This window comes from Macadamia integrifolia, chromosome 4 (assembly GCF_013358625.1).
Source record: "Macadamia integrifolia cultivar HAES 741 chromosome 4, SCU_Mint_v3, whole genome shotgun sequence".
Lineage (NCBI taxonomy): Eukaryota > Viridiplantae > Streptophyta > Magnoliopsida > Proteales > Proteaceae > Macadamia > Macadamia integrifolia.
This window is the reverse complement of record NC_056560.1, coordinates 26,352,569-26,377,799: the sequence shown is the minus strand read 5'-3', so window position 1 is coordinate 26,377,799 and position 25,231 is coordinate 26,352,569. Positions and strand designations below refer to the sequence as shown.

The following is a 25,231-nucleotide window of genomic DNA, read 5'->3' as shown; positions in this document are numbered from 1 at the left end:
AAAAGGTCAACCAGAAATTAATTAGGGAGAGGGGGGGGGGGATGTGTGATATTGAAGAGTAAATATTTAATTTTCTTATTACTTTTTTTTTAGGGTTCATGCCACTTTGGCTAAGTGCATTCAGTGACTATTTTATTTGTTAATAACTCAAATATATGGGATTGACTTCTGGCACTAATATTGATACATATTTAAACTAAATACAAGCAGATATGGTTGAATGCTTAAGGCTATGTTTGGTAGTCAAGAGAAGAAAAGAAAAGGAAAAAGAATCTAGAAAAGAAAGGAAAAGAAAAAAAATTGAAATGGTGCAAAATATATATATATATATATATATATGTTTGATTACTATTAGAAGAGAAGAAAAGAAAAGTTTTTGTATTTCTCATGTTTCCTTGTGTTTTTGGCAAGAATTTTTTTTTTTTAGAGTAATAGAAAACTTCACAATTCCCAAGGAAATTCAAAATTTAAAAACTGAATCTTCTCTTAGATCAGGACATACCAAGCACAAAGAAAAATTCTTAAATCAAAAAATATTTTTATATCTTTTCTTTTCTTTTCTTCTCTAACACAGCCTAATTGGAATATTTTAACTAGGAAACCAGCCATGTCCCATCATGCATGTACTTGGAATGTTTCTATGATCATAGTGCTAGGTCAATATCTATAGAAATACCATTGACTTATTGTAGATACCATTTTTTAAGTCATATTGGTTCATGGGTTGATAACAGCAAATTAAAATTTCTTGATGATTGTAAGAGAGAGAGGGGGGGGGTTGATCAATCTCCATGCAGCTAGGGAATATAACTAAATAAGGAGGAAAGGAAGAAACTAAACCCAACCTCCTGAGGAGCATTAGTATAGCCACACACACGCACATGTACAGAGAGAGAGAGAGAGAGAGATTAAACCCCACCTGCTCAGGAGCATTATAACCAGGAGGAATATAGAAGGCAGTGCTGTTGTATGGCATATCAATAGATGGAGCTACTGCTCTCACATAACTGCTAGTGGCTCCTCCATTGCACAACAAAGCTGAATTCAAGATCAAACCCACAACAACAAAGGTAGCAGTAAATGATGAGAACTCCCATTTCCCCATCTTCTCCATCCCTGCACCCAAACTTCCTCAATTCTGAGAATGAAAGCTTATTCATGGCAGATTTATAATCTCTTCCTCACGTTGACTTTGGAAATATGCGGCGGATATTCACTGGTTTTATACTCTTGAAGAGGAGAAAGAAAGAAAAAAAAATTAGTAGAGAGAGAGAAAGAGAGGGATGGCATGTTACATTCCATTAGTATTAGTATAGTTATCCAACTGTTCCTTACTGGTCATGCATGATGAATGACAAATCAGAGGCTTCATCTCTCAGGTCTAAATCACTTGTGTTCTAATTCTAAGGAAATCATTTTAAAAAGAATATTGTAAGGGCTAGCTGTTCTGTATTCTGTCCAAAGTCTCAGCAATGGCTAGCACCTGCCTTGGTCTGTTCTAAATTTCTCTTATTGTTTTTGGAACTGATTTTGTATGAGTGATTTCTATTTCGGAAATTATTCGATTTGATTTCTAATATAAATTGACTAATACGGTGATCAATACCAACAATACCAATACCTAAATCCATGGTAGTATGTCATATCTGACCCGTGGACCATCTTTAAGAGAAATAATTCATCAAATCAATACTCGTATAGTATACTCGGCAGTTTTCTTTGGAAAGATTCATCTATCCATATCATATGTCTTTTTTATTCAAGAGTTGGAATTACCATCACCCTCCTATATAGGAAGGATTTCTTATGTGAGATGTGCAAATAATGTTTAGTCTAAACATCCCGCTCGACCAGTAGGCTCCTTCTTGGCTGCTAACCTCGTAGGTACCTGCTAGATCTCAAAGCTCATTTGGATTCCCACTCTGCCAGCATCTTCATCTCCTCCGATCCCATTTTCCTTCTCTCACACTGATGCAGGAGCATTTACCTCCTAATCCCCTATAATTTTCCAATGTCACACACCAGTTGCCATCATGCTCCGCCCAGCTTGTCCCACTGCCGTTTGGTCTCCTGCTAGCCCACGTGGTCTGTAGCCGTTGGCAGCCAACTCTACTTGGCCAGCATCCCGATCTTCCTAGCTTGCTTAGCCTCTGTCGATTTGCTGCCACGTGCAAGGCAAACAGTCATTTGGTTGCGAAATTTGCTCGGACAGATGCCGCTTCGCCAATGCCCTTTGCAAGGCCGGCACTCAGTAGTGGTTGTCACCTCTGCTAGGCTAACTGCAAGCTTGGCCAACGCCCTCCATGAGGCAGCTCCCCTTTCCAACGATGCACCCTTGGCGGCTGGTTAGATGAAGAAACTAGATGTTTGTTAGGTTTTCCACAAAACCTAACTGGATTTGACTTGGTTACCCTTGGATGGGCTTCCTTGCTTTGTTTTTAAGCCCATGTGGGCTTTTTTGATGTAATGGACAAGTGATTCTTGTAGCCGTTTGGGCCTTGGATGTTGAATGGGCTTCTTAGCTCCTATTTTTTCCCATTTGGGCTTTTGATACCTTTTTAAGGTTTGTTTCCTCTTTCAGGGTTGTAATCTCCCTTCCCCTTTTCTTTAATACATTTATTTACTCACAAAAAAAAAAAAAAATGTTTTGTCTAAACATTAAGCTCTTGAGATTTTGTGCATGTACGTGTGTGTGACCTCACATGACAGTGCTATTTGCCAAGGCAACAAGAAGGGAGAAGCATAGAGAGAAGGATAAAATTATCATATCCTTCAAGAATGATTCAAACAAATATGTAGAAGAACAACTTAACTTTCTGGCTCCATTTGGTTGCAAGATGAATTAAAGGAAAGGGAAGTGAAAATTTCAACTTAAAAAAAGAAAGTTTTGTAATCAGTACCCCATTTGAGTATATCAATAACTATAAATCATTCCATATTTGGCTATTAAATTTCACTTTACTTATCCTCCAAAATATAAAATAAAAACTACATGTAAAATGTATCATTACTAAATATGGTAAAAAATTTAAATAGTTTATATAATCATATGAGGTCACATGGCATAATGATTATAAAAGTTTTTTTATTTATATTTGAAAATTTCACTTCCTTTATCTTTAAATTTCCCTTGCAATCAAACATAGTCAATCCAATCAAGAAGCCACTTATCGAGTAAATTTCCAATGGTTTCATTATTGGCATAGTGACATCTCCAAGATATGGATAGCAACACCTACGTATCGATTCTCAATGGTTACGAATCATGGAATCCTTGTAACCCTTAACAACTCCTTTGTATAACAAAACACCCTTCGAAGCTCAGTTGCGATTTCAACATGGTAGATCAGGTTGCTTCCTTTTTTTCTTTTTTCTTTTTCTTTGTAGATAGGCTGCCACCTAAGGATGTGAATTTGAAACCGAAACAGTTTACACCGAAACTGCAAAACCATTTAGTAAATGGTTCAGTTCTAGTTTCAAGTTTAAGACCAATTAGTTAAATGGGTAGGGTCAGTTTTAAACGTTTAACCCGTTGGTTTCAAACCGAATTGACACTATGAAAGCTGAATCGTTTAAATTGTTAAAACCAATCCTATTAACCCATAATAACGATTAAATATTTGATTGTTTTAACAAAACAAAATGGGTTTAATTTTGAGAACAATTAAGGACCATAGAGGTTAATAATTTACTCCTATTATGTAGTTATATAAATCCTTGCTTGTTCAATGCCTCATTTAATTTGATACAAGATTGAAGCATTTATCAACAAAAGAAAATTTTTACTAAGCATGCGAATAAACTAGCAAACCGATTGCTAACAGTTTAAAAATCGTATGGAATAAACCGCGATCAAAACCATTTAAAACTGTCAAACCGCCACCATTTAAAAATCATGGAACCGAAATCGTTTACTAAACGGTTCCGGTTTCAAAAAGTGCAACGGTTTAGTAAATGGTGCAATTTTGGTTTTAGCCAAATAAATATGAATCGAGCCAAATCGATTAACACCCTCAATGCCACCCATGCTGGCTTACGCAAATTTAAATATATATTACTTTTGTCCAACCTCAACATAAAGGCGCCTGTAGCTCAATCTTGAAGAATTAGCTAAGATGTGAAAGCTTTGTTCATTTTATTATTTATTTATTTATTTATTTTTGTCTATTAAGGTTTGGGAATTAAATATCGACCCATTCATGGGCTATGACCCATAAAGTGTCTGACCCACCATAGACTGATCTAAGGGGATCTGTTCTGAATTCAAAATGGGCCCAAATTATATTGAAAATTATGTAAAAAGTGGAATGCTCAAAATGAATAGATGGCTTTGGTTGAAGGGAAGTGAAATTTCCATACTTACAATAGAAATTTTTATAATCGTTACTCTATATAATTATTGTTAAATTTTGATAGTTTATACAATCACGTGGGATTACATAGGGTATGATCAGAAAAGTTTCTTTTTTAAGTTTAAAATTTTCACTTTCCTTCCCTTTAAATTTTCCTAACAACCAAACATATCCATAAGAAAAAATGAAAAAATATTTTATATTTAAAATTTTACACATGATCTACCCATATCATGTGCCCTTTCTATCAAAGAGTCGGAATTATCATCACCCATCCACATAGGAAGAAATTATGTGGGATGTGTAAAAAATATATTTTTGTATAATGGTTTGTTGTCTCATCCATGAATCTGTACATGTACAGTTATATTTATTGGTTCAGAAGATATATTCAGTTTAGCTTCATCCATAGAGATGGAGGATGATGCAATGTTTAGGAATAGTTGTTTTATATGGAAACATGTAAGCATTAGTGGAAAAATAATGGCCTAATAGAAAGAAAGCTACTCGATAACATGTACCTGCATCAAGACATAGTGGATGCAGAAAAGATTTCGCTGCCCCACACTGATGATACTCAAGCACGTCCTCCCATTGGATGTGGGCGTTGATGTATACGTATGCTATCGAGTAGCGTTCTCTTGCCCTTGAAGATATTATCATTTGTACCCATTTGGTTATTAGGCTGTGATTAAATGCCCGTGTGTTCAACGTTTTGACAAAGGATATATATGAAAGTAAAGTACAATCAAATTTGGAGAAAGCAATTGTAGTTGATGTCATGGAATTGGAACCTCAACTACAAAATGGGAACGTTGAGACAATAATTAGTAGATGAGAACTTGCATATTGTCCAGAAATGTTTCGAAATGAAACGAGAGGCACTCGAGAATCCACAGCTACTCTAGAATAAAAATCCACGCCTGAAAGGATACATCAATCAGCAAGCACATTACGAAAGATGATAAAATGAGGTATCTACAGGTATGTATCTAGCTTTAAGCGTGTGCATGTTTGTTAGAGTATTTAGCATGTTTCCCAACATTTGTCTTGTAGAGCCTAGTGAGAAGTAATGTTCTTCTTTTTTGCGATCAACATTTTGGCACGATTCATAAAACACCAATCAAATGAGAATATTGGTTTTTAACCGGACTGATCCAGGTGTCTAACTGATCTTGTCTTCGATCGTATCTATATTGATAGATCCTAGACCCTAATTTAGGTGGTAACTCTTTCTTCAGCCTCTCAAGCAGAAGCTTCAAGGCCAGAATGGTAGATCATATTCCCACCTAGAGTTGCCTATGATGAAGCACTGGGAGAAATCAACCCTAGTCCCCATGCAAACACATAGGTCATGGAAGGGCAAAGAAGAGACACTCAAGAGGATGAAACCACCACGAAGGTTGAAACTTTATCGAGTTTTGGTTACTCTACACGGACGTTCACCTCCACATATGGGTCAAGTGTCAACATATGTTAATCCACCTTTGGCATTGCCATTAGTAGAGAACAAGAAAAAATTTGCTTAAGGTTCCACCTTCGGCATGGCCATCAACAGAAATCTCAGCAATAAGAGCTTAAGCTCAAGTATATCACCTATGAATCATACATGAAATCTACGTCTTGGTCTCCCTAAAGTTCCCCAGATGACATCTTCAAGGACAAAAATAAGGCTAAAAGCCATTGTTGGCCAAGATCTTTCTACCTTTGACCAAGGTTAAACCCATTTTCCCAAAAAAAATAAAAAGTGAAAGGTTTCTTAGTTTGCACAAATAACATAACTTTACCCAGTATATGCACCTAGTTGTGCCACAAGGGTGATGGAGTTTATTTTGGCATGCATTTCAGTAGGCACTAGAGAAGCACTTCAATCCAAGGCATTTTCAACACTTTCTAGAGAAGACAGTAGGGATGAAGATACAGTTCCTTGAAAAATCAATAACTAAGTTCCATTTATTTTCAAATTAGGAAAAAAAATTGACATTTGTCTCCAAGGAGCCATCTTAGACCTTGTTTTCCTTGATGGATGGATTTGGTTTCAAAAAAAAAAAAATTATATATATATATATAGAGAGAGAGAGAGAGAGAGAAGAGAGAGAGCTATTCATAGCTGATTAGGGCTATCTCTTTTCATATTCAATAGCCATATTAGATGTTCATGGGTTCTTGTCTTTAGGTTTATCTTAGGAAGTTCCTTGTTCTGTTTTTCTTTCATTCTTTTTTATTTTTTTTATTTTAATAAAAAATTAATTAGTGGTAAAGGAGTTTACACATTTCGTGCAAAACTATTAGTCCTAATTTTTCTACTCTAGCCTTAGAGGCCCTTTTTTTTTTTTTGGTAGGATTATAAATAACATCCCTACTTTGTTTTTTAATATTAACAGCATCGACGGACCTTTTTTTTTTTTTTTTTTTAATATATAGGTAGGTATGATGTATTAAAAGAAAAACAGAAAATATAAAGAAGGCAATCCCTAAGAACCCTCTTTAGACATGCCTAAAAGCCCCTTCTTGCATGTTCCATTCAACCGCCTACTTATGATTTGTCTAAATCGCTACTGTTACCCAAACTTGTTATTTTGCTCCTTGTAGCTCTTGAAGGACTCTCCATATCTATGATACCTGTGATGTCCATACAAAACCATTGTTTATGGACACCACAAAAAATTGGGAGTTACTGTTGGTACGGCATCCTCCCTACGTCGTGGTCAATTGACTGTACTGTTGTGTGTGCAGGCATGCCAGAATCCTTCCTGGTCGGATTCAATACTAAATCTGACCTCAATCAAACGACTCGGGTTCTCCTCTTGCCCCGAAAGCTCTATAGACTTTTGAATAATCAAAACCACCAATGGATGAAGGAACAAACTATGGTATATTCTTTTCAAAGGGTTTGGAATACAAATCACTAGAGTCTAATGGATAGACCCTGTGGACGGGAATTCAAAAGAAATGGGACAAAAGAGTTCTACTCCATCTCTAATTCTAAATAATGAAAAGTAAAAGCATAAAAGGAATAAAAAGAGTTGCATCGTAATTGGGTTTTTGTGTGTTGTTGATGACTTTTCTTGGCCGATTTTCTCTCCTTATATCTTGAGGACTAACTACTCCATTACACATGCCATCAGCCCACTTTTCGCATAAAGTTATGCCTCAACAAGTTTATGACACATGTCCCCTTGCTATCATTTCTCACGCACGTGCCTCAACCGCCCTTACGTGCTACTGTTGCACTACTTATGGGTAATGGACCCTTGCTACGGTCAGCGCACGTCTTTCTCCTTTGCGCTCAAATTGCCTCTGCCATGTCACTAGGTGCATACTTTTGAATTTTGATGCCAACCGTTACATAGTAGAATTGACATCCAACATGCACTTAATGAAGAAGGCTCAAAATTATCATCACCCATCAAAATATAATCTATCCCATGTGATAATCATTGATAATCTTCAATAGAAAGAACAACATTATGAAGAGGATTAGTGTTAGGGCTCCGACGCAGATTGGATGAAGAATAGAACAGCTTAAGAGGATCATCGATTAATTAAGGATTGGGTTTAGTATTTTGAAATAAGGCATCATTCTTGAATATCCAAAGGAAATAGAACATTATAGGGAAGTGATGGAAGGGGTCTCATGGAATCTAAATTGAAATCGTACCACTTTATGTCCAACTCTTTTCAGAATTGACCAAAACTCCTAAGATAGATGTGTTTTAACATATTTAGCCTAAATCTAAAGTTCGAGACAAAAGTGACCAATTAATTTCAGAAAAATCAGGATTTTATCGAATGAAATGACCAAATTAAATTGTCAATGGTATTAATTAATTGCCCAAATCTTCTTGGATTGGTCCCAATTTATATTCCAATGTATTTCGTCAACTTTAACCATGTCCTAAATCAAAAAATGGATTTATCCACTCTTTTACCAAATTTACCTATAGCCTGGACCTCAAACTTCATGCCCAGTTTTGAACTTGTTTTTGGCCAACTAACTTCAAGGTGAGGGAACCTCAAGCGGCTGAATTGGGAGTAGCGGAGGAAAGAGAGAGTGGGAATGAAGAATTAAGTGAGAGAAAGAGTGGAGAACCCCCTTTTGATCAATGGAAGTGGGAAATTTTCCTCTCCTAAGCAACCTACCCTTAAAAAAACTAAAATACCCTATATATAGTCGAAAAAGAGTGAAAGCTAAGCCTTGAAGGATCAAGAAGCAACTTAATGAGGTTCTCCCCCATCCCTTTTTTTCGTTAAAAGGATCATTTAGATTAAAAGAAGAGAGGAAAAGGGGAAAGAAACCCCAGAATCACTTTCCCACCTTTGCTTCTCAAAGATATTGAGTATCTAATATTTTTAGAGACACCAAAACAATGCCGATGAGTGCCAATGCAGTCTAGAACTGCTAAATCGGCCCTCACACATCTGAGTCAATTTGCTGTCCAAGTGAGCATCGAGCAAAAGGATAGGTACTCTTTTGTTTCAACTTTTACTTCCCCTTCTCTTTGTATATATGGGCTCAGTTTATTCTTTCATTTTTTGTTGAGTATATTTTTATTAAAATAAAAAATAAAAAATCATTTAGTAACTTTTCTTTTTTTAGAATTTTCAGTCCAGGTTGGATTACTGTACATGTTTTCTCTACTTTTTTTTTTTAGTCCCTCTTGTGTTCTGATTGAGTTTACTTCCCAAACTTTTCAAATCATTTTTTTTTTATCATTTGTAGTGACACATTGGGATGCCAGAAATTGGTCTAAAATTTTAATCATTTGTAAATGTTGATAAATGCTGATGTAGATAATATCTTAGCCCTCAACTATTGGATCACAATTATAAGCATGTGCAAAATGAATTCCTCAAATAAGTTTTGCAATAACTTAGTCCTTAATAATTATCTTCAAAGTGCTGGCTCTGAGAATGTTGGGGATGCTCCCAAAATTAATTTCTGAAGAGCAAGGAACTTTTCAGAAAGAGAAAATTATCCACTCCAACATTGCATTGGCGTCTGAGTTAGCCAACATGATGTTTGCATCCACTAGAGGAGGAGGTGTGAGATTAAAAATAGATATCCAGAAGGCGTATGATACCATCTCATGGAATTTTATTTTCCATGTTTTGAGAAATTTTGGGTTCTCTGAAAAATGGATTACTTGGGTCTATCAGCTCCTTGTGTCTGCTAAAATTTCTGTCATGCTTAAATGGTGGCCCAGTTGGATTTTTTGAAGTGGAGAGGGGGCTCCGACAAGGGGATCCAATATCGCCCATGCTGTTCATTATAGCTGAGGAGGTGCTATGCAGAGGCCTCTCTGAGCTGGTGGCTAGAAAGAAAATTAAAGCCTTGGCAGGTCCGCGTGGTGTTGCTACTCTAACCAATATTCTTTTCGGAGATGATGTTTTCATCTTCTCTAACACCTCCATCAGGTATATCAAACATTTAAACAGTTTCTCTCTAGATACTAGAGTTTCTCAGGACAAAAAATTAATCTAGATAAGAGTAAGCTGTTCCTGGGTCCAATTTCGACTCATAGGAAACAAGCCATTGTGGAGGAGTTTGGCATCCCTATTTGCAATTTTCCTACATAGTACTTGGGGGTTGAGATTTTTAAGGGAAGGGTTAAGAAGGAATCCCTATTTCCATTTATGGATAGGGTTAAAGGGCGCCTTGCAGGATGGAAAGGAAAAATTTTATCTATGGCTGGGAGGGTGGAGCTGGTCCAGTCTATTATTTTGGGAATGCCAAATCATAGTTTCTTTGTGTATTGGTGGCCCTCGTCCCTTATTGCTCTGCTAGAAAGGTGGATGAAAATTTTCATTTGGACTGGCGAGATTGATACTGCAAAAAGTATATCTGTGAGATGGGATGTGTGCTGTAGGCCTAAGGAGGAAGGCGGTTTGGGGTTGCGCAGGCTCAGAGACATCAACAAAGCCATGCTCTGCAACATGGTGTGGAGAGTAAAACATGAGAATTCTATGTCTTGCAGATTCTTGAGGTGTGACGAGTCTTTTAAAAGAGGGTACATGTCTTCTTCCATTTGTCCTAGCTTTAGAAAGATGTGGCATTTTATTTCGTCTAAGGAAAGATGGTTGATTGGGAATGGGAAAAATATAAAATTCTGGTCAGACAGATGGCTGGGTGTGTAGACTATCCAAAAGCATATCAGGATGGAGGAAGCTCCTGGTATCCAGTGCGAAGGGAAGGTGAGTGACTTCATTGATAATTTTCAGTGGCAACTGCCGGCTGTTAGATCATCTACGCTGAACGAAATGTTTGAGAAGGGGGGGGGGAATATAAAAATTCCAACCTATGATTGTGAGGATGTGTTTGTGGTCTCTAACTTTGGATGGGGCTTTTAGCTCCAATTCTACTTGGGAGGAGATTAGGATTTGTAATCCTAAGGTCCTTGGGAATCCTTGATCTGGTGCAAAAAAATGCAACCAAGGATGTTGGTTTTTGGGTGGAAGATGGCTCAGGGCAAGCTCCCTACGAATGAGGTAGTTCAGAAAATGGGGATAGCTCTTGCCTCAAGGTGCAGCTTGTGTGGTAGGGAGGTAGAGTCAATGGATCACATCTTCCTGCATTACTCTTTCTCGGAGGAGATTTGGAATTTTTTCTGTGGATGCTTCAATGTTGGGTGGAAGAAGGCAGGGTCCTTATCTAATTTCTTCCAATGGTGCAAAAAGAAAGCATAAGGCTGTGAGTTCAAAAGAGGCATGGGCTTTGGGTATGGTTACAGTGGCTGACCATATATGGCGTGAAAGAAATAATAGGAGGCATGATGGAAACATGGGGCCATCACGTTTCGTGCAACAAATGATTTTAAAGGACATTAGATCCTCAAATCCCAGTACCAAAGGAGAAGTGAAGACTGTTGCTGATGTTGTCTGTTGTAGGAAGCTTGGGTTAATGATCCAGGACGCCTCTAGCTAGCATATTTTAGAGGTTTTTTAGTGTAGAACTCAGATAAATTGAGTGAAATTGAATATTGATGGTAGCTCATTGGGCAATCCAGGGCGTGTAGGGGCTGGCAGAATTTTTCGAGACCCTTGGGGAAGAGTTTTGGAATCCTATAAAATATTCATGGGTGTCACAGGTGTGTTCCAGGCTGAGGTGGAAGGGCTTATGGTCAGTCTTTTGTGGGCTCGGGAATTGGGAATAAATTGCTTGTGGGTGGAGACAGACTCCAGTGCGGTCACGATATCCTTTCAACAAAAGAGGATCCCCTGGTTTGCTCTTCAGAGATGAATTTTCCTTCAATCTTACTTGGAGAAGATTTCATGGAAGATTTCACATAACTTTAGAGAGGCAAACTCGGTTACTGACTTTCTGGTTGTCATGCAGCAAAAACTAGGATTTCAGGCGATAATTTATTCTTCCTAATTATGTGCTGGAGCTGATTAGGAGTGATGCCGAATGAAGACCAAACTTTAAATTTTGATTTACACTGCCCCTCCCCTGTTGATGGCAATGCCAAAGGTGGGGATTAGGGTAGCGGTTTCTTTTTTGTTTTGGTGGTTTTTGGTGTTGTTTTTCTATTCTTCATTTTAATAATATTATCCAATTCTAGTGAAAAAGAAAAAACTTAGTCCTTAATAAACGTTATACCTAAAAGGACGAAGTTTTTCTTGACCGCACAATGAAGGCCATAGATCCCACCTTATTTCCTTCGCCATCAAGTGGCTCTGAGGGTGCCTGGAATCCGTTCACCATGGTCTTAAGGAAAATCGATTCTATCTCAAGAGTTCATTTATTTTTAAGTAAAAATATTTAACCAAATGTGCGTGGTATATATATTTGTAATCGATCTGAATACTATAAATTTTTTTTGTAAACTTTTTTTTTGCCCTTGACTACATTGCTTAAAATGGGTCCTTCTTCACTACAACAAAATACACTTGTAGCTATAGATATTTAACTGTAGTCTCAAAATCCACAGTTATAAATATCCTATAACTGCGGTTTTTCCTTGTATAGTAATAGGAGCTACCTATTGCTGCGATATTTCAAAACCACAGTAACAGAGGACCCTGTAACTGTGGAAACAAAATCAAAGCTATACATCGCAGTAATATGGTATACTTTTTTACTGCGGAGTTTAAAATCGTAGTAACATAAATTTTGTAACTACGGAAACAAATCGCAATAAAAAATCGTAGTAACAGAAACTCTTGTAGCTACGGAAATAAAACCGCAGTTAGAAAAAATGCAGTAATATGTGCTACTTATTGCTACAATAGTTAAAACTACAGTAAAAAAAATCTTTGTTACTTCAAAAACGAAACTACAGTTAAAAAGCTCAGTAACAGAAACCTTGTAACCACGAAAATGAATCGCAATAAAAAATTACAATAACAAAAAATCTTGTAACTACGGAAATAAAATTGCAGTTAGAAAAAACACAGTAATATGTGTTACTTATTGCTGCAGTAGTTAAGACGGTAATAAAAAAAAATATATTTATTACTGCAGAAACGAAACCCCATTTAAAAAGCACAGTAACAGAAACCTTGTAACAATGAAAACGAATCGCAATAAGAAAATCACAATAACAGAAAATCTTGTAACTATGGAAATAAAATTACAGTTAAAAAAAACGTAGTAATAAGTACTACTTATTGCTGCAATAGTAAGACTGCAGTAAAAAAAAAAAAAACTTTGTTACTGTGGAAATGAAACTGCAGTTAAAAAACGCAGTAACAGAAACCTAGTAACTACGGAAATGAATCACAATAAAAATTCGTAGTAACAAAAAATCTTATAACTACGGAAATAAAACCATAGTTAGAAAAAAAACGTAGTAATATATGCTACTTATTGTTGCAGTAGTTAAGCCCGCAGTAAAAAAAAATCTTTGTTACTGCAGTAACAAAACTACAGTTAAAAAGCATAGTAACAGAAACCTTGTAACTATGGAAACAAATCGCAATAAAAAATCATATAATTACGGAAATAAAACTGCAGTTAGAAAAAATGCAGTAATCTATGCTACTTATTGTTGCAGTAGTTAAGACTGCAGTGAAAAAAAATCTGTGTTACTATGGAAACAAAACTGCAGTTAAAAAATGCAGTAACAAAAACCTTGAGTCATCGGATCCCGATTGAAAAGTTTAACACTTTAGATTTAAGATTTTTATTTTTCACGGTCCCCTCACAATTTTACGGTCTTATCATTCAAGGACATTGAGGGTTCTCAGAATGAAATATTTTCACATGAGAATTTGTTTGACCTAATATCAGTTACATCAAATCCCGCTTGAAAAAGTAAGTGACTTAAGATTTTCAATTACTAATGATTTGAATCATTTGTTGAGATACATTAGTTATGGAACGATTTAGAGGTTCAGGATCCAGGGTTTCATTTCTAAGGCTTAGACAATCGTTTATGATTTTGATTACTCACCATTTTTAAATTACATTACTCGTAAATAAACTTATGACGACAAGATTATGTTTTCAATTTTAATTTTAATTTTAATAGTGCTCATGTTTTTTTAAGATTTATCCTTTCTTTTTTTTGCAAATTTAATATAATAAAAATAATATATATTAGGGGTTCCAACGGGTCAGTCTGGATCGGTTTCAATCCGGTTTGAGTCAGTTTCAGTGTGGGAATGCTGAAACCGAAATCGAACCAATAAGGAAATTCCGATTTTGGTTTGATTTCGGTTTTAGTGTGGCTTGGTTTTGATTTGTCTTCGGTTTCTTATATCGTTTGTAATCCAGTTGGTTTCGATTTTTTAATCCGGTTTGGATTCGACTTTCCATACAAATGTATACAAAACTATGCAAATATTGATTTTTTTTTTTAAATGAATTGTGGACTGTTTTGGTCTATTACCGGTTTGGTTTCGATTTTGGTCTGGGGTTTCATCCGGTATCGGTTTGCTTTCGGGTTCATCCGGTTTTCGGTGCGATTTGGTTTGGTTTTGGTGTTGCAATACTCCAAACAAAAACCGAACCAATAAGGCTTTGGTTCGATTTGGTCTGGGTTGTTATCAGTTTGGTCTGATCAATTTTACCGGTTCGATTTAGCGTTTGACACCCCTTTATATATATATATATATATATATAAACTCCCCCATAGGAAACATGCACTTGACTATATATATATATATATATTATAGTTAAATCCATATGTATGTGTATATATATATATATATATATATGAGATAAGAAACCTACCAGCTTGCATGAATTTATGCCCAGCCACGGGGGTAAACCAGCATTAACTTGACTCTAATTAAAGAACTAAAATAAGTCTAAATTATATTGAACAAAAACCGACCAAGAATCTAAGTTTCTTAACAATTTGATTTTGGTCTTATTCATTCTTGATCATAATCAAACCAGCTTGACAAAAGCTTATTTGAATCGGCCATTTGACACCCCTAAATTCCACTCTCCAACTTGGTTTTTTTGTCACTCATTCTTGGACCAAAACCATACCAGCCCGATAGAAACTTAGTCGAATTGGACGTTTGACACTCCTAAGCTCCCCTCCCCAATTTGGTTTTGTTGTCACTCATTTTTGAACTAAAACCAAACCAACTCGATAGAAAATGAGTTGAATTGGACGTTTGACACCCCTAAAATTGAGTTCTAAAACATCTAATAGAATAGAAAAATGAGATTTTAAAACATAAGATTCGGTCAATTAAGTCTGATACCTATATGAATTGGATTGGATCAGACTATATCGGATGGAGGTTCATTAGATCAGATGCGGCATATGATTGACATTTTGTTAATCTCTAACAATATGACTAATGGGACGTTTAGCAAAAAAAAAAGGTCAATCAAGGTTAATCCAACCATTACAGAAGCCAGGGTCAACCCAACCCAACCCTAATAGGGTCAATTAGGGCTGATTTGGATTGGCATGAACCCTATAGGATTGGGCCTGAACATGAACCTGATTGGGGTGGATTAAGGTTTTAAGAAACTCTGCCCAACTCGATTTGTTTCACCCCTACTATAAGGTTGGATAATTTAGGGGTCCGTTTGATAACGTTTCTGCCGTTTCTGTTTCAAGAAACGGCAGAAACATAAACGGAATTGAAGGTGTTTGATAAGTCATGTTTTTAGAAGTCGATGGTATCTAGTGAAAGAATTGCCACAAGTCGTTTCCACAAGTTGTTTCGCCTGAGTCGTTTCTTGAACCATAAATAAATAAAAATTTATATTTCTATTTCTAAAAATAAGTGAAACGAAACAGTTTTATCAAACGCTTTTTATTCCGTTTCTGTTGTTTTTAGAAACAGAAACGGCAGAAACGCGTTTCTTGAAACGTTATCAAACGGACCCTAGGAACCTTACCAAAAAAAAAAACAGAAGACAATTTAGGAATATAATATAATTTAATAACATAATGGATTCGTGGGAAAATTTTACTCATTCCCGCTCTCTGTTTCCCACTCCCACACGAACTCCTCCATCTTCTCCCACCCTCCCTTTGCAAGCTTTCTGAAATTTTCTCAATCTTTATTCCCTAACCTAACCAAGAAGAAGAGGCAAGAGGGAAATTTGAAGACACGAGAGAAAAGAACTATCGCTGGGTACGAGAGAGAGGGGTTTTTGTTTTGGGAGAGAAGAAAACGCAGAGAGAGGTCACTGGTTTAGAGAATGGCTTCAAAAAGATGAATCGTTGGCTGATCAGAAAGGGGTTCATAGAGAGAGGTCACTAGTTCAGAGAAGGGCTGCGATAGAGAGTTTTTCGGAGGGATTTGGTGCTTCAGTTTGAGAAGAAGGTTCATCCTAGAACAGGTAAGAATTTACACCTATTCTTCCTTTTGCTACTGATAATGCTATGCAAACACAATCTTCTTCGATTTCTTTTTTTTTCCCCTCTCTATAATATGATGTTTGAATCCTAATATAGGCTGTAGATCTTGCTTGCGATCAATTTTCACTCATGCTCTGTGATATATTTCAACTCCAAACAAGATATGCTGCTATAGAGTTGATTTTGGTTTCCTTTCTTGTTAACAGTGTTTGCAAGTCTTTGTTTCCTATTTACTTTATTTCGTTTGAGTTTTAATCTTCTTGTATAAGGGAGAAATCTGCTAGAGGCTTTCCTTCTTATCATCAGTCTTTGAAGACCAACATCAACCCCCATCGGTTACCGTTAATTCTGAGATTTCCAGACCAAATCCAAGACCCGTGGTTCAGGTTTTCCTCTAGAAACTGAGGCAACTTCGAGTGAACAGATCTCAGCCCAATACCATCAGTTTAAGTTGGATTTTAGAGTGGTTGTTCTGGTCACTAGAAGCTGTCTTTGACGAGGGTTGGAGTCCCTTATGGAGCTTCCACATCTAGTTCTTGAAGGTTTCATGTTTTCATGATCTTATTCAAGAACTTAAATATTTCAACGATAAACTACCGAATTTTATCAAGGTTTCATTAACCCACATACGACCCAGATTTCAGCTCCACCTGGGCTCCGCTTTTCTTTTCTTTTCTTTTCTTTTTTTTTTTTTTTTTTCACTTCTTGAGTTTCTCTGATGTGATCTTTGTGTTCAATTTAAGGTAAATAGGATTCTGTCCAGATTGTTAGCTTGTTATTCTAGGGATAATTACCCACTATTAGACTGGTTTAATTAGTGTTTAAAGTCCCAGATGTTGTCCCGATCATTGATGTTCTGTTCTCTATCTTGTTTGCTAGTCTTAATCACTAGTCTTCTTCCTAGCCCTTTTTTTTTTTTTTTTTTTTTTTTTTGTACTACCGTTTGGGGATTAGTCTTACACTGATATCAGTGCCTAATGGAGAGATTTTGAGAGTTGGGCATTCATACTTGTCCATACATTACCAAGTCCCCAACATAGAATAGCAAACCATATGATTGTTATTATTGAATTTATTTTTAAATTTGGTTTCTAAACCTGTCACCGCAATTCTGGTTTTCAATTGAGTTTCTGAACCTAAACCTTTAGGCTTCTAGAAACCCATTGAAAACCTATTACTCTCACTCATCTACTGTTTTAAATACTTAATCAACATACCACACATGAGAACTTGATCACAACCCATATGAATATGTGCAACCTCATCTAGATTTACCTTGGGTACTATAGTATGTTTTAGAGTGTTTTCTCTTTTCCTTCAGACTATGCAATTAAATGTGTGTGTGTGTGTGTGTGTGTGTGTGTGTGTTTTTTGTGAAAGAATTGTATAATTATTTAAATGTGTATTATCTCTGTTTTTTGATAATATCAATCGTGGTTAACCTTACCCGTTTGCGGAAGCGATATTTATCTGAAATAAATTCATCAAACGTTGAGCCAACACAACCACCCAACTCCGAATCTAATAACAATGGTGAGAATGTTGTTATTACAGGTATGTACAATAATGATATAGCTATAACCATGTTGTGTTTTATAAATTAATGTGATTGAAATGTATTACATTATTTGCTAAATTTTTTTGAATTATTATTTTGACTAGATGAATCTGGAACTATTAATTGTCGTGGTCCAACATTATTGAAAGATGTATGGAATTTACCGACTTGCCAAAGAATTGTTGTACAATAGAATAATGACGGACAATCCATTGGACAAGAGGGAGACTTATTAGGTCAGTTTCTTGGAACTATAGCGAAAAATGGAGCATTTTGCCCTTTAAATTTCAATGACTGGAGAAAGAAGCCAATAAATTTTAAAGAGTGCATGCTAGAGGCTGTGCAGCTATTTAAATATTAGAGCTTTCCCTCCCTCTCTCGATCAGGACCCCAATCCCATGCCTCTGCCCCACTCTTCACCCTCTACTGCCACCAAAGTTCTAAAACTCAGGATCGATCAAGGCGGATTCCAAACCAGATTGGATGTATCAAATAGATTTATCTTTGCTTTTCAATAAAAATCAGTTTTATTATGTTCTTTTACCATTGGGCCATACAGGTGTATCAGGATTGGATCGTGTAGGATCTGGGATCTGTTAAGGCTAATAACAATCTGATTCGACCAATGCTGACCTATTTGATCCAAGTTTTAGAACCATGGCCTCCACCCTCTCTGCAACTCTTCCCTTCCTGTTCCCCTCATCTGCAAAATCACTTGCTCACGAGACATGATAAACACCTACTGCAAGCTTCAATTCGGGTGAAAATCCATAACAAAAGCTCACCTAGTCATGCAAGGGTTATTTCTTTCATTTTTGGATGGATGCAGAAACCTCTCATTATTAACCCTTCTATTAGGTTTTTTGCTCCCAAAACATCCAAGACCATTTGGACTTAAATCATAGAACATGGGAAACAACATTTGAGATGGAATCAAGTGGACATAGAATATGCCTTCTTTTGGCATGCACTTCAATAGATACTAATGAATCACTTAACCAATTAATAGAGAAGCACTTCAATACAAACCCGCTTCAATGCTTTCTAGAGAAAGACAACAGGGATGGAGATACACTTCCTTGAAACCTAGTATTTAAGTTTCATTTATTTTCAAATTATGATAGAAATGATACATATGTCTCCAAGGAGTGAACCTTCAAATATACAAAAATAATAATAATGGAACAAGAAAGATAAATAGATGGGGGAGGAGGAACATGTAGGATCAATAATAAACACGATTGTGGTCCATATTTATTCAAGAGATAGAAAAACACACAAGCAACAGTATCATCAAAATTTTGTAATGGTTTCATTCTTGGGATACCAATATCTGTTGTAGAACCATAATGAATCAGCTTCGACAGCATATCCATCTTGATTACGGTTCCAACTGAAGTAAGCATGAGTGCGATTCTTAATAGAAAACATGGCATGACCGAAGCTAGCTTCTCGATATGCAGAATAACTTGGTTGTGGCTGTGTGAAGCTGTATAATTTATAAAGAATAGAAAAGGAAAAACATATTATTAATCATAGGAATAGTTAAAATTTAGAGAAAAATAGAAAAAAAAAATCTAACAAAAAAAGTTGTTATATTAATCTTACACGCTTGCCAACCCTTCTATATTCCCTCCATCGCCAACGGTTACATATATAGGTGCGAATTGATTAGGTACTGGGGTGCACAAACCATTTGTAATGTTGTACGCAATGTTTGATATACGATACTGTAATTAATGCACATCCATCAATTTTGATCAATAATGAATACGAATAAAAGGTATTAAAATTAACAAGCCAAGAGTGCATTCTGAATCAAAATATTCAAAGAAGGGCTAATTGAAAAATTAAGGACCACCCAAGAAAGGGAGGGGATTGGCACTTACAGATCTTTCATACGCGTGAACATGACCGGCAAATATAGCATCAACCTTGTATTTTACAGCCAGTGCCTCAAACTGTACTCGCATAGTTTCCCCCTCCATGTAATGAGTAACATCACTATTATACCAAGGTGCGTGCACAATAATAATTAACCAAGGTGTCTCAGTCCTGTTAACCTTGGCCAATTCTGCTGTAAGCCAAACAAATTGAGGGGTAGATCTCCCTAAGAAAAAAATTGAAAATGGTATTAATATAAGATACCTGACACAAGTAAGTTACTACTTTAATGAGTTTAGATTGGACTCAAAGGATAAATTTCTAGCTATTCACATTTCAAATAAATGCAAAGCATGGTATCCATTGTAATGACACTTTGTAATTTGGTGTCTTTACCATAAGCTGAATATGATGCTAGGACGATAACGTGTGCTGAAGCTCGCTTAATTGCGTAAAAAAATGGTTCAGTACTCCCAGATGCATTATATGGCGTGTGATAACGACTTGAAAAAGGTTTAAAAGGTATTGGTTCACCCTGCAACAAAGTCACCATTATTAGCTTCTTCTTTTCTCTTTTGGTGAATGAAAAATATATTAAAAACAAATAAAAAACCAGACACAACAGAGAAAGCCTAACCAAATAAAACAAGAGCAAAGGCTCTATTCATCAGAAAATAGCTCAATAGGAGTGGGACAAAACAAACCAGCCTTAGGAAAAGAACATGCTAAGAAACCAGGAGGGGAGAAAGAAACAAGCTAAGATGACGGGGGAACCACCATTATTAACTCAATTCTTATACCCAAGCATAATTGTTTCTTTCTTATTCAAAAATTCACAAAAAATAATTAATAATAATAATAATCTCTTAAAAGTAGTGAATTTATTCATGATGGTTTCATTAATTTTAATTAGAGGTAGCAGCTTACAAGTTGAGGGGCAAAATCAATCTCGTGATTGCCAGCAGTCCAAATCCATGGTTGATAAGCAGCACTTTTTTCAATCATTCTGCCATAAGTGTCCCACTTAACATTGTCATGATATGGCCAGTCATCTGCATAAGAAAGGTCACCAAGATACAACACAGTCTCTCCATTTAGTGGATCGTTAATATAATGATTCAATGTTGAGTTTGAGTCATAGGTCTGCCCAAGATCCCCTGCACACCACCAACATATATACCATTCATCAGTCACACCCAGAGAGAGAGAGAGAGAGAGAGAGAGAGAGAGAGAACCTATGAGACCAAACGTGTAAGGAACATCAGGGCCAACTGGAGGTGGAGTTGTGAACCAGAACTGCCTTGTTGTGTTTCCAATCCCAACCTCGTAATAGTACTTAGTGTTGAACTGCAATAATGAAGAGAAGAATTAGCCACTAAAGTTATCCAACTTTTTAAAGCTAATTACTTGGGTTAAGGAAAATTTTTTCTTCAGCTATGTTTGGATGTCAAGAAAGGAAAAGAAAAGAAAACCCACATCCAAATTGAGGAGAGTGCAGTGATGGATAAAGCCTGAAGTATAGTTGTAGTATCTGTAGGTGAAGTAGTAGCCCTCTGCACTGTAAATCTTTGTGGTGTTCTCAGCCCAGTAAAGCACAGTGCTAGTGCCTGGTTCAACCGGAGTGATCCAAGATACAATCACTCCTTGCCCTACATAGTCTCCTTGAGTTATATGAACCTTGCAAAATAAAACTCACAATTTAGAAAAAAAGGTCAACCAGAAATTAATTAGGGAGGGGGGGGGGATGTGTGACATTGAAGAGTAAATATTTTATTTTATTTTATTATTACTTTTTTTTTAGGGTTCATGCCATTTTGGCTAAGTGCATTCAGTGACTCTATTTTATTGGTTAATAACTCAAATATATGGGATTGACTTCTGGCACTAATATTGATACATATTTAAACTAAATACAAGCAGATATGGTTGAATGCTTAAGGCTATGTTTGGTAGTCAAGAGAAGAAAAGAAAAGGAAAAAGAATCTAGAAAAGAAAGGAAAAGAAAAAAAATTGAAATGGTGCAAAATATATATATATATATATATATATGTTTGATTACTATTAGAAGAGAAGAAAAGAAAAGTTTTTGTATTTCTCATGTTTCCTTGTGTTTTTGGCAAGAATTTTTTTTTTTTAGAGTAATAGGAAACTTCACAATTCCCAAGGAAATTCAAAATTTAAAAACTGAATCTTCTCTTAGATCAGGACATACCAAGCACAAAGAAAATTCTTAAACCAAAAAATATTTTTATACATTTTTCTTTTCTTTTCTTCTCTAACACAGCCTAACTGGAATATTTTAACTAGGAAACCAGCCATGTCCCATCATGCATGTACTTGGAATGTTTCTATGATCATGGTGCTAGGTCAATATCTATAGAAATACCATTGACTTATTGTAGATACCATTTTTTAAGTCATATTGGTTCTTGGGTTGATAACAGCAAATTAAAATTTCTTGATGATTGTAAGAGAGAGAGCGGGTGTTGATCAATCTCCATGCAGTTAGGAAAAATAACTAATTAAAGAGGAAAGGAAGAAACTAAACCCAACCTGCTCAGGAGCATTAATATAGCCACACCAGAACCACACACACACACACACACAGATATTAAACCCCACCTGCTCAGGAGCATTATAACCAGGAGGAATATAGAAGGCAGTGCTGTTGTATGGCATATCAATAGATGGAGCTACTGCTCTCACATAACTGCTAGTGGCTCCTCCATTGCACAACAAAGCTGAATTCAAGATCAAACCCACGACAACAAAGGTAGCTGTAAATGATGAGAACTCCCACTTCCCCATCTTCTCCATCTCTGCACCCAAACTTCCTCAATTCTGAGAATGAAAGCTTATTCATGGCAGATTTATAATCTCTTCCTCACATTGACTTTGGAAATATGCGGTGGATATTCACTGATTTTATACTCTTGAAGAGGAGAAAGAAAGAAAAAAAAGAAAACATAATTAGTAGAGAGAGAGAGAGAGAGAGATGGCATGTTACATTCCATTAGTATTAGTATAGTTATCCAACTGTTACTTAGTGGTCATCCATGATGAATGACAAATCAGAGGTTTCATCTCTCAGATCTAAATCACTTGTGTTCTAATTCTAAGGAAATCATTTTAAAAAGAATATTGTAAGGGCTAGCTGTTCTGTACTCTGTCCAAAGTCTCAGCAATGGCTAGCACCTGCCTTGGTCTGTTCTAAATTTCTCTTATTGTTTTTGGAACTGATTTTCTATGAGTGATTTCTATTTCGGAAATTATTTGATTCGATTTTTTTTTTTTTAAAGTAAAATATAAATCAAATGGAATCGAAATTTCGCTCTTGCTCTTTAATTTGTTCACAATTAAATGGATTTCTTATTCTTGAAATATTTCAGATTAATACAATCAAAACAATTTCAATTTCTTGACCAAAATTCTATTTGTTGACTATTTCATGATATTAATCTTGCCAATATGCTAATGTCATCGTAGCTCGGCATTGTAAGACCCAGTGGACCCTATAAGACAAGTTCTACTTTTCTAAACTAATCGATGTGGGATCTTAGGTGTCTCTCTTTAAATAATTCGTATACATGGTAGTCGCTGGTGATATCGATACTAATAGGTATTAGCTGTTTTGGGTCATATTGTGCTGATAAGAGATCAAAATATCAAAATTTTTGGCATAAACATAAATTTCTATATTGTATTGACCAATCTGTATCAATCAGGTATTAGTATCAGTCACAGTGGATACTAATATAAACTGACTAATATGGTGATCAATCCCAACAATACCAATGCCTAAATCCATGGTAGCATGTCATATCTGACCCGTGGACCATCTTTAAGAGAAATAATTCATCAAATCAATGCTCGTATAGTATACTCGGCAGTTTTCTTTGGAAAGATTCATCTATCCATATGTCTTTTTTATTCAAGAATTGGAATTACCATCACCCTCCGATATAGGAAGGATTTCTTATCTGAGATGTGCAAATAATGTTTTGTCTAAAAATCCCGCTTGGCCAGTAGGCTCCTTCTTGGCCTCTAGCCTTGTAGGTACCTGGTAGATCTCAAAGCTCATTTGGATTCCCACTCTACCAGCATCTTCATTGCCTCCGATCCTGTTTTCTTGCTCTCACACTGATGCAGGAGCATTTACCTCCTAATCCTCTATAATTTTTCGGCTTCACACACCAGTTGCCATCATGCTCCGCCTGGCTTGTCCCATTGCCGTTTGGTCTCCTGCCAGCCCGCATGGTCTGCAGCCGTTGGCCGCCAACCCTACTTGGCCAGCATCCCGATCTTTCTGGCTCGCTCAGCCTCTGCTGATTTGCTGCCTGCAGCAAGGCAAGCAGTTTGGTCCCCAACTTTGCTCGGTCAGCAGCCGCTTCGCAAATGCCCTCTGTAAGGCTGGCACTCAGTAGTGGTTGTCACCTCCGCTTGGCCAGCTGCAAGCTTGGCCAACGCCCTCCATGAGGCAGCTCCCCTTTCCAGCGATGCTCCCTTGGCGGCTAGTTAGATGAAGAAAGTAGATGTTTGTTAGGTTTTCCACAAAACCTAACTGGATTTGACTTCATTACCCTTGGATGGGCTTCCTTGCTTTGTTTTTTAAGCCCATGTGGGCTTTTGTGATGTAATGGACAAGTGATTCTTGAAGCCCTTTGGACCTTGAATGTTGAATGGGCTTCTTAGCTCCTGTTTTTTTTTCCCATTTGGGCTTCTGTTATCCTTTTAGGGTTTGTTTCTCTTTCAGGGTTGTAATCTCCCTCGCCCTTTTCTTTAATACATTTATTTACTCACAAAAAAAAAAAAGTTTTGTCTAAACATTAAGCTCTTGAGATTTTGTACATGTACGTGTGTGTGACCTCACATGACAGGGCTACTTGCCAAGGCAACAAGAAGGGAGAAGCATAAGGAGAAGGATAAATTAATAGATCCTTCAAGAATGATTCAAACAAATATGTAGAAGAACAACTTAACCTTCTGGCTCAATTTGGTTGCAAAATGAATTAAAGGAAAGGAAAGTGAAAATTTCAACTTAAAAAAAGAAAGTTTTGTAATCAGTACCCCATTTGAGTATATCAATAACTGTAAATCATTCCATATTTGGCTATTAAATTTCACTTTACTTATCCTCCAAAATATAAAATAAAAACTACATGTAAAATGTATTATTACTAAATATGGTGAAAATTTTAAAACATTCATATAATTATATGAGGTCACATGGCATAATGATTATAAAAGTTTCTTTATTTATATTTGAAAATTTCACTTCCTTTATCTTTAAATTTCCCTTGCAATCGAACATAGTCAATCCAATCAAGAAGCCACTTGCCAAGTAAATTTCCAATGGTTTCATTACTGGCATAGTGGCATCTCCAAGATATGGATAGCAACATCTACGTCTCGATTCTCAATGGTTACGAATCATGGAATCCTTGTAACCCTTAACGATTCCTTTGTATAACAAAACACCCTACGAAGCTCAGCTGCCATTTCAACATGGTAGATCAGGTTGCCTCCTTTTTTTTTCTCTTGGTAGATAGGTTGCCACCTAAGGATGTGAATTTGAAACCAAAACCATTTACATCGAAACTGCAAAACCATTTAGTAAATGATTCGGTTCTAGTTTCATGTTTAAGACCAATTAGTTAAAT

The 25,231-nt window shown here is 36.3% G+C and overlaps 2 protein-coding genes across 2 annotated transcripts in view; both read right to left on the bottom strand.

The window, feature by feature from the left end:
* LOC122075516 (purple acid phosphatase-like) overlaps positions 1 to 1,159 on the bottom strand; it is a 22,114-nt gene extending 20,955 nt beyond the window's left edge. Inside the window, exon 1 of the mRNA XM_042640572.1 lies at positions 920 to 1,159. Within this exon, the coding sequence (XP_042496506.1) occupies positions 920 to 1,114 (195 nt within the window). The 5' untranslated portion in view covers positions 1,115 to 1,159. The remainder of the gene's footprint in view (positions 1 to 919) is intronic.
* Positions 1,160 to 18,762: 17,603 nt separating this feature from the next.
* On the bottom strand, positions 18,763 to 22,491 carry LOC122076211 (purple acid phosphatase 2-like). Its single transcript, XM_042641535.1, has 8 exons — positions 22,194 to 22,491; positions 21,048 to 21,248; positions 20,807 to 20,918; positions 20,499 to 20,728; positions 19,968 to 20,106; positions 19,577 to 19,797; positions 19,296 to 19,417; positions 18,763 to 19,176 (listed from the first exon to the last, which is right to left on the bottom strand). Exons 1-8 carry the CDS (start codon positions 22,386 to 22,388, stop codon positions 18,981 to 18,983), a joined length of 1,416 nt encoding a protein of 471 aa, XP_042497469.1. The 5' UTR covers positions 22,389 to 22,491; the 3' UTR covers positions 18,763 to 18,980.
* Between the last annotated feature and the right edge of the window lie 2,740 nt (positions 22,492 to 25,231).